Source organism: Sapajus apella, unplaced genomic scaffold (assembly GCF_009761245.1).
Source record: "Sapajus apella isolate SASKATOON/1434 unplaced genomic scaffold, GSC_monkey_1.0 scaffold64, whole genome shotgun sequence".
In the NCBI taxonomy this organism is placed as follows: domain Eukaryota; kingdom Metazoa; phylum Chordata; class Mammalia; order Primates; family Cebidae; genus Sapajus; species Sapajus apella.
This window is the reverse complement of record NW_022437004.1, coordinates 6434999-6449141: the sequence shown is the minus strand read 5'-3', so window position 1 is coordinate 6449141 and position 14143 is coordinate 6434999. Positions and strand designations below refer to the sequence as shown.

At 37.9% G+C, this 14143-nt stretch overlaps 1 protein-coding gene and 1 long non-coding RNA gene across 11 annotated transcripts in view; both read right to left on the bottom strand.

Moving 5' to 3' along the window:
• CCDC18 (coiled-coil domain containing 18) overlaps positions 1-14143 on the bottom strand; it is a 101816-nt gene that overhangs the window by 76691 nt on the left and 10982 nt on the right. For all 10 annotated transcript variants that reach the window (XM_032247975.1, XM_032247978.1, XM_032247982.1 and 7 more), the window contains 4 exons: positions 13283-13389; positions 11659-11787; positions 6848-6944; positions 144-265 (listed from right to left, as the gene is read on the bottom strand). In XM_032247975.1, the coding sequence (XP_032103866.1) occupies positions 144-265; positions 6848-6944; positions 11659-11787; positions 13283-13389 (455 nt within the window). The remainder of the gene's footprint in view (positions 1-143; positions 266-6847; positions 6945-11658; positions 11788-13282; positions 13390-14143) is intronic.
• Positions 2472-6841, bottom strand: LOC116530041. Its single transcript, XR_004259797.1, has 2 exons — positions 6150-6841; positions 2472-3393 (listed from the first exon to the last, which is right to left on the bottom strand). It is a non-coding gene; the product is annotated as an uncharacterized LOC116530041 (long non-coding RNA).

Genomic DNA, 14143 nt, shown 5'->3' with positions numbered 1-14143 from the left:
TAATTCTATACCTAGAAAACAGTTTGTCATAAAGCCTATCCTTCTATATAACATAAGCCCATAATTACAACATATAAAATATTGTGTTTTAAGATTTTTTTCATTTCCACACAAAAATCCTGTTCTGCAACAGCATACTGTACCTTAATTTCTCTTTCAGAATTTCAAGTTCACTTTTATATAGACCACACTTTTCCTGTAGCCTTTTATTTTCCTTTTCACAGTTAATTAGATTTCTCTCTAATATTTCTTCTTCAGCTTGAACCTAAAACAATAATTTAAGTGGACATACTAATGTGGTTGTAAGCTTTAGGTGTTTCAAGCTAAAAATGTAAGTAGTGCTTTCAGAAATAAGCAGGAAAATAGACTAAGGATTTCATACATTAAGTCCCCAGCCCTGAAGTAAAAAGAAGCAAAGTGAAGTTCCTGAGCAGTAACAAAGGACAGAGAAAAGGATGCTACTATCTGTCCAGAAAACCTGTAACGGATAGGCAATCACATCAACTGAAAGCAAAAGTGCTCTGACCTCACGTGGACAAGGCAAGCAATTCATCTAGGGCTTCTGTGTTCGAGTTACTAAAGGTTAATTTCAGTACAAATGTTCCAGAGAGGTTATTTTTGAAATTTTAGCCACAAAATCTACCAATGAAACCACAGCCCCAAATGCAGAAGATAAAAGCACCCAGGATACAGTGTTGAGAGGAGAAGACTAGGTAGATCTGCCCCAATTCCTTTGTTACCCTATGTTACATCCACCTAACTACAGGGCTTTGCTGAGCGTAGTTTGCAACTGACAATCCTAAGTGTAAAAAGAAAACAAAAACAAAAACCTCTCTCTTAACATTTTTCTCTATAAAGTCCTCCTTCTCCCCAAGAATATTCCTCCTATTAGGTCTTCTACCTCCCCTTACAGATTAACTCATTAAAAATTCCTTCTAAGATATTTCATTCCCACAAGGACCCTCTCCAAGGCTTTCAAAACAGTGATCTGATTAACTAATTTACAGTTAAGATTTCAGTGCCTAGTGAGACCTTAATATTTTACACTGCCAAGTGACATTCACAGTTTTACTGCAAAGGAATGACCTTTTTGTAATCAACTGCAGACCTTTTCCTTGATCTTGGTATTTAATACTGTTGGTAACTTCTCCTCTAAAATATTTTACCATTTAGCTATCATGACAATATTACACTTGTCTCCGGCCACTCTTGTTTTCTTTGCTTCCTTTTATTAACTCTTCATTCCTGACTGCTCTCTTCTTTTTATATATTCTCTTGAAAGTTTACGAATTTCTTAACTTTCCTTATTGCAACTACATTATGAGAAACACTCACCTCAAGTTTCCAAAATCCCTCCTATCTTCCTTATGCTATGAAAATTACTTAAGCAACATCTTAACTTATGAGACCAAAGACATTTAATTCAAAATCCTTCAATTTCTTTCCACCTAAAACTTTTTTCTGTATTTTTTATCCACTTTTTTCTCATAAGGAAAAGAAATGCCCTATTTCATTTAAAAAAAAAAAAAAATCTCACTTCTGATCTTCTTGAATATAGTTCAGACTCTCGTGCCATCTTTTATTCCCTATAATACTAGCACCTTCCATCTCCCCCTTCTAATATGTTGAGGGTACCCTTAGGTACTTTACCACAGCTTCTTCACCTTACCTTAGCTTTCTTCTCCCCTTCCATTTGCTGCCTCCGCAAACCTGCCACACACACTTATTTCCTCTTCACCTACTGTATGTAAAGAATTGTCTGTTAGCTACCTCTACTGCCTCCGTTTCCATTTCTCCCATCTCAGAGATTGTGCCTTCTAATAAATTGCTCCCTACAAAGTATCCAGTGACTCCTTGATTATAAAAAACAATAGCCCTGTCTCGTTCCTCATCTTTCTAAAATTTTTTTCTAATTTTTTACAGACAGGATCTTGCTCTTTCACTTAGGCCTGAGTACAGTGGCATTATCATGGCTTAATGCAGCCTCTAATTCCTGAGTTCAAGCAATCCTTCTACCTCACCTCCTGAGTAGTTGGATTAACAGGTGTGAGCCACCATACCTGGTTCAGTCCTCATTATTCTTGACCAATTTGCAACATCTGGCACTGAAGATAACTACCTTCTTTTTAAAATGTTCGGCCAGGCACAGTGGCTCACTCCTGCAATCTCAGCACTTAGGGAGGCTAAGGTAGGTGGATCACCTGAGGTCAGGAGTTTGGGACCAGCCTGACCAACACAGAGAAATCCCGACTCTACTAAAAATACAAAATTAGTTGGGCGTAGTGGTGCAAGCCTGTAATCCCAGCTACTCGGGAGGCTGAGGCAGGAGAATCACTTGAATTCAGGAGGCGGAGGTTGCAGTGAGCCAAGATAGCGCCATTGCACTCCAGCCTGGGCAACAAGAGCAAAACTCCATCTCAAAATAAATAAATAAATAAATAAAATAAAATATTCTATTGCCTTGACTTTTCTTACTATACTTTCCTGATTCTCTAATATTTTTTAAGTCACTTCTCAATATCTTTCAAAAGCTAATCTACCTGTTCTTTATCTCCCAGGGTATCTTTCATCTTGTTCTCACTCTATATAAACTCTGTCAATGTACAGGGTTTGTACACCTTAATCAGTACTGTCAATTCTCAAAACTACAGCCCTAGTATGGATTTCAGTGTCTAAATCCAGACCTATAGATACAAAAGCCTACCAGAAACCTATGCCTGGATATTCTATGACATTTCCAAAACAAAAATTAAGTTTTTTTCCTAAATTGTCAATTTTGATTCATAATGCAATCATCCAGCAGTCACTCAAACCAGCAACCTAAAAATAGCCTGTATTTTTCTCTTTCTCATACTGCCCACTTCTAATGCTTCGAGTGGTCACTAGATCCCAGATTCTCCAATTTTAACATCCCTCATATCTATCTACTCAGCTCCTTCATCTTCAATATCTCTTGCCTTGTCTTTTAAAGTCTCTTTGACTTTAAAAGTCTCTCACTTCTCAAATGCATCTTCACATGACATCAGAGTGAGCTTCCTGCAACATAGATTTTGATAATTTTCCCTGTTTAACATTATTCGGTGATATACCACAATCTTGGATATACCCTAGCAGCTCAAGCACTGCCTACTCTGTGAAGCTTTCTTTGGGCCCACCAGAGTTTATTAACTGCCCCCACCTTCACCCTGGCCTACCATACCTACCTCTTATTTCCATAATATTATGCTTCTTATTCCAAAATACTGAAATTATTTGTTTATATATTTGTCAATCTTACTAGACAGTGAGCTCTTTAGGGTAGGTATCATGTGTTACGTATCACTGAATCTCCCAGATACTGGCATAGTACCTGGCATGTAAAAGGAATTTCATAATTGTTTAATAAATGAACACCTATCTTTGGGAGAGAGATCCAAGATGGCTGACTAGCAGCAGCTCAGGATTGCAGCTCCCAGTGAAGGTGCAGGGAGTGAGGGGATGCCAGACTTCCAGAAGAATTTTTGTTGCCTACGGACCAGGAGATTCCCAGCGGAGGGGCCCCACAGGTCTCCAGAGCTACTCTTTTGGCCGGCGCAGCTGTTTAGCTGGTGTCCCGGCATGGCGGTTCTCAGTGCGGAGTATGCGGGACTGCGTGCCCTTTTGCTTGGCGTTTGGAGCTCCGGGGAGGCAGAGTCACCCATTCGGCTGATTGAAAGGGGAACTGAAGCCAGGAGCCAGACCGGGAGATTCCCAGGCAGAAAAACGCCACGAATCTCAGCAGTGCTGTTTCAGCCGGCGCGGTTGCTGCAGGGAAATTGATAGATCCCGGCACCTTTTCGGAGGGTGACTGGGGCACCTGGGAGAGAATCGACCATTCAATTAGGAAAAGAAAAAAAGAGGGCTCCGAGACAGGGAGCCAGGTGATCGGGCTCGGCTGGTCCCACCCCCACAAGAAAACACCAATTGAAAACGCTGACGGCTGAGAGTTTCACAGCAAGCACAGCTGAACCCGGGAAGGTCCACCTCTGTGGGGGAAGGGCATCTGCCAAAGAAAAACAAACAGAAATAACATCACCACCAACAAGCTGGACGTCCACTCAGAGACCCAATCTGAAAGTCAGCAATTACAAAGCCGACAGGTGGATAAATCCACAAAGACGGGAAGAAACCGGCGCAAAAAGGCTGAAAACATCTGAAATCAGAATGCCTCTACTCCTTCAGGGGATTGCAGCTACTCATCAGCAAGGGAACAAGGCCTGATGGAGAATGAGTGTGATGAATTGTCAGAATCAGGCTTCAGAAGGTGGATAATAAGAAACTTCTGTGAGCTAAAAGAACATGTTCTAACCCAATGCAAAAAAACTAACAACCTTGAAAAAAGGTTTGACAAAATGCTAATGAGAATAGACAATTTAGAGAGGAATATAAGTGAATTAATGGAGCTGAAAAACACGAGAACTTCGCGAAGTATGCACAAGTTTTAACAGTTGAATTGATCAAGCAGAGGAAAGGATATCAGAGGTCGAAGACCAACTCAATGAAATAAAATGAGAAGACAAGATTATAGAAAAAAGGGTAAAAAGGAATGAGCAAAGTCTCCAAGAAATATGGGACTATGTGAAAAGACCTAATCTATGTTTGATAGGTGTACCTGAATGTGACAGAGAGAATGAATCCAAGCTGGAAAATATTCTTTAGGATATTATTCAGAAAAACTCTCCCAACCTAGCAAGGCATGACAATATTCAACTCCAGGTAATACAGAGAACACCACAAAGATATTCCTCAAGAAGAGCAACCCCAAGGCACATAATCATAGATTCACCAGGGTTGAAATGAAGGAGAAAATGCTAAGGGCAGCCAGAGAGAAAGGTCAGGTTACCCACAAAGGGAAGCCTATCAGACTCACAGCAGATCTCTCAGCAGAAACCCTACAAGCCAGAAGAGAGTGAGGGCCAATATTCAACATCCTTAAAGAAAAGAACTTGCAACCCAGGATTTCATATCCAGCCAAACTAAGCTTCATAAGTGAAGGAAAAATAAAATCTTTTGTGAACAAGCAAGCACTCAGAAATTTCATTACCACCAGGCCTGCTTTACAAGAGCTTCTGAAAGAAGCACTACACATAGAAAGGAACAACCAGTATCAGACACTCCGAAAATATACCAAAAGGTAAAGAGCATCAACATAATGAAGAATCTATATCAAATAATGGGCAAAACAGCCAGCTAGCATCATATGCCAGGATTAAACTCACATATATTGTTATTAATCCTAAATTTAAATTGACTAAATTCCCTAATCAAAAGACACAGAAAGGCCAATTGAATAAAAAGGCAAAACCCATTGATATGCTGCATCTAGACCCATCTCACATGCAAGGATACACAAAGACTCAAAACAAAGGGATGGAGGAAGATTTACCAACCAAATGGAGAGCAAAAATAAATAAATAAATGAAAAGCAGGAGTTGCAATTCTCACCTCTGATAAAATAGACTTTAAGGCAACCAAGATCAAAAGAGGCAAAGAAGGACATTACACAGTGGTAAAAGAATCAATGCAACAAGAAGAGCTAATGATCCTAAATATATATGCACCCAATACAGGAGCACCCAGATACATAAGGCAAGTTCTTAATGACTTATAAAGAGACTTAGACTCCCACACAATAATAGTGGGAGACTTTAATATCACATTGTCAACATTAGATCAACGAGACAGAAAATTAACAAGGATATCCAGGACTTGAACTCAGACCCGGAACAAGTAAACTTAATAAACATTTATAGAACTCTCCACTCCAAATCCACAAAACATACATTCTTATCAGTACCACATCACACCTACTCTAAAAGTGACTATGTAATTGGAAGTAAATCACTCCTCATAGCATTTCACAGGTTTAAATGAAATATTGGTTGGCTGCTTGTTTGTTATTTTCCTCCCTTATTCCTTCCTGTGTCCATTGCTAAGGACAATTATTGGCACAAAAGAGGTTTTCAATACCCATTTTTAGACTGCATTCTAGCTTGGGCAATAAAGCAAGACTCCCATTCTCTCTCCTTCTTTCTCTTCCTCTTTCTTTCTCTCTTTCATTCTTTTTCTTTTTCTCTTCCTCTTTCTCTCTTTCATTCTTTTTCTTTCTTTAAAAAAAAAAAAATGAACACCCATCTTCTTATTCTACCCTTCTACCTAAACATTCTTTCCTCTGCCTTTATACCTTTCTTTGAACAGAATCATAAACTTCCTCTGCTTTAATTGTTATCTCAAGATGGAAGTCTCCCATATTAGCATCTCTTTACCAGACCTCTCTGTTGAGTTCAATATCTGAATATGCAACTGTGGTGTTTCTCTATACATATTTCATTACCATGTGATATTACTTAGAGATACTAAATGAATGTAATAAATGAATGTAATAAACTCACTATATTTCTATATAGAATCAGTTCAAGAAACTTTCCCTCTCAGAGGTAGAAGCAAGGCCCTCTCAGAGTAGCAGATTGAGGAAGACTAGTAGAAGGGTACCTAATCTGTCTTCATTTTCACTGAAGTGATAAAAATGAATTTCTTTCTTCTACTTCTCTAGCTCCAATCTTTGCTCACACATTCCATCCTTCTCTATATTTTGTTTCTTCTCCTCTCTCTACTCTTTTCCCTCTTTGGATAAAAAAAGTTTCTGCTGATAATAAAAGGATTAGTGAACGTCATCCTTAATATTTATAAATTATTTATTTAAATGATTTTATAAGATCATAAAAGTTACTCTCTGCCTCAACCATAAACATATGCTAATTATTCCTACCTTTATTGTTGGAATATAGACAGTAATACAAAACACTGAATTTGCACAAGTGTCTCTTACCTTTTCCAGTTTTTCAGCCACTTTTTCTTTATATTGTTGGAAAGCTTTACTCAGCTCTTCGGCATTATACAGTGCTTCATTCCTTTGTTGTTCAGCTCTAAAATATAAAGAGATAATAAATAAAGTGAAGAATGCTATGCATTTAAATAGTTAAGTTCCAAAGTAATCTTTAATTATATGGAATAATTAGAGAAAAACAAATTTCTCTGTACTAAAAAGGATATTAGGCTTAAAGTATAAAATGAAGAATGTAGATCATACTACAAAAATTTTCTCACTCTATCAATATGAAAAATAAAATATAACACAAAACAATTATAAACATAAATGTTGAAATATATATAAATTCTTATGTGTTGGCAATTCTTTTTCCCTGTCTGGAAAAGACAGATTAGGGAAATAGCCAAGGCTGGATGATAAATTTTCAAAGGTTAGGTATTATAGAATAAGTCTATTATCTAGAATATTAAATACACTCAGTAAATTCTGTGTCCTTTGCAAAGGTCAAACAAATTTCAAACAGGTATTTCAAAAAATGGTAACTTCTATTGATACCAGATATAAAAATCTAGACAACAAAAAAACACAACCACCACCAAGCATTGTTTAAGCCCAACCTTGTTCCCTCATCTCTTAGTTCCTCATGTTTCTCACGATGAAATGAAAATCTGGGGCACAATACATTGAGAATACTTGGTCAATATCACACTCACACCTAAAAATATTTTAATATTTAAACCTAGTCCCATCAAATTCTTTCTAATGTAAGTGAGGTAATGACCCTCCTCTTATCCAGGGTAAATTATTTATAGTCTGGATCTTAACTCTTAGCCCTTCAGAAATGCACTCTAGCTTCCGTATTTTCATTCTCTCTGTTGGTTATTTCGCCCCAAGTATGAACAAGTTCAAGTAAAAGTACTCCTAACTTCCTGAATCTATGTGGTTAAGTATGTCTATTTGACTGAAAGGTTTCAGATAAAGGAAGGCAAGGACAACAAAGAATTTCTCTGAAAATCTGTAAGAATATAATCCATTTCTGAATGTGCACAGGTGCAGTTCAGAGCAAAAGATACCTGTATTTCTCACTTAAACAAACAAAAGCCTTCCCACATATTGTGCTTCCCTCTATGATCCTTCTTTTCAAGCCAGACTTACCTACTTTACACTTATCTACTCTTCCTCACTTCCATTTTTTAAAAAAGTCATGACATATTTCAGACACACAAAAAAGTGTGGATAAATATTACCATGTACTTCCAATCCTGTTTTAATGAATCTTCACTCTTTGTCTGAAAAGGCTACAGAAGACAAGCAAAATGTTGCAAATAAAGTTGAGGTCCGTATGTGTCCGTTTCAAATCCTATTCCCCTGACTTCTTCCACAGGGGTAACCCTAACATGATTTTGTTTTTTATTTTGTACATTCATATGTTAACTATACCCACAAATGGTATATATCATAGTTCATCTATTCTGAGAGGCACATTGTTTTCACTTTTTGTTGTGTGTGTAGAAATGGGGGTCTTGCTATTTTGTCCAGGTTGGTCTTGAATTCCTGGCCTCAAGTAATACTTCCACTTTGGCCTCCCCAAGTGCTTGAATTACTGGAGTAAGCCACTGTGCCCAGCCTGTTTTTGCTTTTGTTTTCAATAGCCACCTGTAGGCACATCATGCTTCCACATTTTTAACATCTCTAAAATTGTTATGTGCTGAGTGCAGTGGTTCATACCTGTATTCCAAACACTTTAGAAGGCCAGGCTAGGAGGATTGCTTGAAGCCAGAAGTTAGAGGGCAGCCTGGGAAACATAGTGAGATCATCTCTACAAAAAGTTAACTGGGCGTGGTGGTGCACACCTGTAGTCCCACTACTCTAGAGGCTGAGGCAGGAGGATCCCTTGAGCCCAGGGGTTTAAGGCTGCAGTGAGCCATGACTGCAATACTGCATTCTAGCCTGGGTGACAGAGTAAGACCCTGTCTCTAAAAAAGTAAAATAAGATAGTTCCAGGCAGGGATCTATAAAGTGCAATAGCAATGGCCAGCTACCTCAAGCTCAACAACAGTGCCAAGATGCCCATCCTGAGGCTGGGCACCTGCAAGTACCCCTCAGGCCAGGTAACTGAAGCTGTGAAGGTGGCGATCAACATCAGGTCCCACCACATTGACTGTGTCCACATGTACCTGAATGAGAATGACACCCACACCTGCCAAGGGTGAGCTAGGTGCAGAATGGCACAGGGTATATGAACGAATGTAGGGTCTGGCCACTGCTCATAGCCAGGCACACCGTCTGTGGCAGTGTGGGCAGCTCCAGGCACCAGCATGGGCTCCAGTTCCCTGTGAGGCTGTGGCTAGACCAGGCATACCATAAGCAGCTTCCATGGCTGACACCAGGGAATGTGGTGGTGTGCGGAAGCTTGGAGACACCAGGACCCACAGAGCCCTAAAGAGGGTGTCACAGCCCTGACTCGGGAAGCTCATAGGTCTGGGCTTGCTGAAGGGCTGCAGCTCTTCTCTCCTTCTCTTGTCTCTCTTTGTTAATAGCATTTTTAGCCCCACCATTTGGTGGGTTCTGAATTCTTATCCTGCATCCAGGGAGAATGAGGTACACAAACAAATGGAGGATGAGCAAGACAAAGAGAAGCTCTGTTGAGTGACAGAACAGCTCAGAGGTGACCCACAGTGGAGAGTTCCTCTGAATGGCCAACCCCACCTCATTCTCATTTGTAGAGATGATCTCACTATGTTTCCCAAGCTGCTCTCTAACTTCTGGCTTCAAGCAATCCTCCTGTCTGTTTTATATTTTTTGTAGAGATGAGGTTTTGCCATGTTGCCCAGGCTGGTCCTGAACTCATGAGTTCAGGTGATCTGCCCATCTTGGCCCTCACAAAGTGCTAGGATTACAGGTGTTAGCCACCATACCCAGCCTGCTTTCAATTTTTCTGGGTCCTTATGTTTTAGGTAATCTCTTACAAACAGCATAAAGCTAAACAATCTCTCCCTTTACACTGGCTTTTCAATCTATTATGATTAACCTTCTCTACCAAAAAAAATTGTCCCTGCAAAGGTTTTGATCTTTCAAATTCAGAGTGTGTTAATTAGTCCATTTGTGCTGCTAGAACAAATACCATAGTCTGGGTAGTTTATAAAAAACAGAAATGTACCTCACAGTTCTAGAGGCTGGAAAGTCCAAAATCAAGGCACTGACAGGTTGGTAGGGCCTAATCTGTCTGCTTCCAAAATGATGCCTTGAATGTTACATCCTCCAAGGAGGAGGAACACCATATTCTCACATGACAGGCAAAAAGGGACAAACTCCCTCTATCAAGCCCTCTTATAATGGCGTTAATCCATTCATGAAAGCCGAGTCCTTTTAAATGCCCCACATCCCAACAGTGTTGCATTGGGAATAAGTTTTCAATACAAAAAATTTGGGGGACACATTCAGACCATAGCAGAAAGTCAATATTCATTTTAGTTCTTCAGAAAGCTCCAACAATCTTCATGTCATACTGCTACCTAAAAATCTCAATTGGCTATTTATGCTCTCCAGGTTAAAATACAAATCCTTTGGTATAACACAAAAAGGCGTTTACAGTCTGGATCCAGCCTATCTTTCTTATCTCATCTCCCACTACACCTATTTACTTATAAAAACATAAAATTACTTCAGCAGTTCTTCAGCAATGATGCTCTTTTATACTTTTGTGCCTTTGCACATGCTGCCAGAATGTGTCTCTCCCCACTTACTCACTTTGTGAAGCCAAAGTCAATACTTGGCCAGGCACAGTGGCTCACGCCTATAATCCCAGCACTTTGGGAGGCAATATTGCAAATATTGCTTAGTACAGATTGTGACTTTATACTGTATAAAAACTGCTATAATCCTATTTTCTTATAAAATCTTATTAGTTTAAACTCAAAAAATTTAAATCCTTATTAGTTTAAAAGTGAACTGGCCTTCAGAGTTAATGGTTCCTTGGATAGAGCTACCTAGAAGACTTTATCTCAAGATGTAATTTATACAAAATAGGTATTTTTGTACTACCTATATATTTCTAAAGGAAAATTCAACCACACATTCTCATGCATTTTCTTTCTCTATCATATCTATGAGGCAAAATTTTCTTTTTTAAAGAGTTCATTCAACATTTTATTTAGCTTTATTAGAGGTAATATTAATGTTAGTATTTTAAACTCAGTGCACTGGTTTCTTTCCTTTTTTTTTTTTTTGAGATGGAGTCTCACTCTGTTACCCAGGCTAGAATGCAGTGGCACAATCTCAGCTAACTGCAATCTCTGCCTCCCCAAGTTCAAGCAATTCTCTGCCTCAGCCTCCTGAGTAGCTGGGATTACAGTAGCCTGCCACCATGCCTGGCTAATTTTTTGTATTTTTAGTAGAGATGGGGTTTCATCATCTTGGCCAGGCTGGTTTTGAACGCCTAACCTCATGATCCACACGCCTTGGCCTCCCAAAGTGCTAGGATTACAGCGTGAGCCACCGCGCCTGGCCCCAGTGTACTGGTTTCAAATAGGTCATAGAACTTAATTTCAGAAAGCAGTATCATTACACTGATAATCATGATCTGTCTTGTAGAAATTAAGATCAATCCAGAATGCTAATAACATAAACTCCACATATAAATATTTTAATGGAAAATTTTAAAAAATTAACAGATTAAAAAAAAAACATTAAGTTTATTCTACTGCCAAATCTCTAAAATTTTTTTACTTCAAAAATTAACTAGAATTTTATATAGGTAATATATCCTTTTATTCCCTTTCAGAAAAATTTATTTGCTTTAAAACACATACCTTTTTCCTTGTTTGCTTTGTTCAAGTAAGTCCACCTTTAATTTTATACATTCCTCTTTGGACTCCTGCAAACTCCGTTCCTTTTCAATTACCATTTTCTGGCTCTGTTCCAGTTTATTTTCTGCCTCTCTATAAAATAAAGGATACTTTGTTTAAGACTACTAAACAGATTATACCAGGTATGCAAGAATATTAGGAATTATATTTCTTTAAATCAATGAGTTAAGAGAAACAACATACAAAAAAAGATAAAGAAAAAGGCATATTCATCACTTGTTAATAAAGAGTTTTTTTTAAAGAATAAGAGTACTTCCATCAGATGATAAATATATCTGAAGTAATAGCTCATATTATATTTTATAGTCAGACACCAGAAGCATTCCTGTATTGTTCAGAAACTAAATAAAGATGACTGTTATCACCCCCACATCCAACAACTTTTCTGTCAGTTCTACCCACTGCAAAAAGCAAATATGAAAAGGTAATAAGAAATATAAATGCTGGACAAATTTTTTTGTCTTTTTCGTACTCTCCTTTGACTCAGAAACAAAATTTTCTTTATTTGCAAATAATATCATTAGCTAACAATTACAAAATAATTTTTTTATTATACAAAAGTCTCATATACTAGCAATGAACAAAGTAGGAACAATTCACAATTACCAAAAATATAAAATACCTAGGAATAAATTTAAAATAACATGTGTATTACAAAGAAAATTACAAAAGTCTGATGGACATAAAAGACAACTTTAGTGTGCATCAGAATCACCTGCAGAACTTGTGACACACCTCCCAATTTGGTTAAGTAAGCCTGAGATAAGACATGAAAATTTGCATTTCTAACAGGTTCCCAAGTGATGCTACTACTGCTGGTCCCTTAACTATACTTTCAGAATCACTCAGAGTAATATGTTATTTAATATGCATGTATTTCCCATTGTATTCAAAGCAAAAGAGAATAAATTATAAAGTGCCTGATGGCAAGGGGTGGTGGCTCATGCCTGTAATCCCAACACTTTGGGAGGCTGAGGTAGGAGGACTGCTTGAGGCCAGGAGTTTAAGACCAGCCTGACCAACATAGTGAGACCTTGTGTCTACAAAATAAAAAATTAAAAACTTAGTTGGGCACACTGGTGCATGCCTGCAGTCCCTACAGTCCCAGCTGCTTGGGAGGCTGAGGCAGAAGGATCACTGGAGCCCAGAAGGCTGAGGCTGCAGTGAGCCATATTGCACCACTGCACTTCAGCCTGGGTGACACAGTGAGACCCTATCTGTAAAAATAATAAAAAGTGTCTGACTCCTTTACATTTTATTTCTTGAACTCCCATTGAAACACTGGGTATATGTTGCTATGTAGGTGAAGAAGTGAACCAATTCATGTTTGATAAAAGCATGTAAATAGGCATCTCTCCCTAGGCTTTTTTTAGCTCCTATATACTGCATGCAACCTACAGCCAAGAGGAGTTATGATTGACTAAAAATAGATTCAACAAGTTCTAAGACAACTAAATACCATTAGGTTACTGTAGATTTATTGGGCATGGGGAACAAGATTTAACAAGATATAACAAAATGTAAAAGTAGAAAATAAAACTTTGAAAGCTATAAAAAGTATATTTACCTCAAAACTTTATCTTGAGCTGAAACTTCTGCTTCCAAATTTATAATCTGTTCTTCTAAGATTGGGACACTGGCAGCCTGCTGTTGAGCAAATTCAAGCGTAGAAATCTAAAACATAAAAACAACTTTTATAGTATTTTCAGAAAATAAATTAACCTACTTGGTCCTTAGTTTTTTTCCTGTCAGATGAGGGGGTTCAATAGAACTGCCAAACCATTGGTCAAATATAAAGCTTCCCATCTATTCCTTTGATCAACATTTACATGGGCATGGGCATGTCATCATTATAAGTCAGCCTTGGCATGTAAACTCCTGGCATTACCTTCAACTTATAACTGAAAAGTGATTTGGGGGAGAAAACAGAATCTCTACTGATAAGCATCTAGCAAGATTAATTTTATATAAATTAGAAAATTAAATATAAAACATCAAATTATAAAAAAATTATAAAATATTTATAGAAGTTTTTTTAAAAACCTAATTACAGAATATATGCTTACTAGAAAAAAATCTAAATACAGAAAATAATCTGTATTTATAAATAATTTATAAATAATCCTACAATCTGTATTATAGATTGTAGGATTACAATCTATAATCTGAATCTCCTCCAGGGGCAGGAGAATCAACTACCATAAAAGGGTGGGAAACCACAATCTAAATGGTATGGAAGAGAGCATCAATAAGATAACTATCACTGAAAAATAAATTTAGAACATGAAGGCACAAGGTACTGTAGAGGTCAGAAGTGAGGACCTGATGAGAAACCAGGGATACAGTTCAAAGTCTCTGCAAATAACAGTCATCCTTTTTCCCACTCCCAGAACACCAATAGCAAGGTGTTGGCATACTAGAAAAGAGG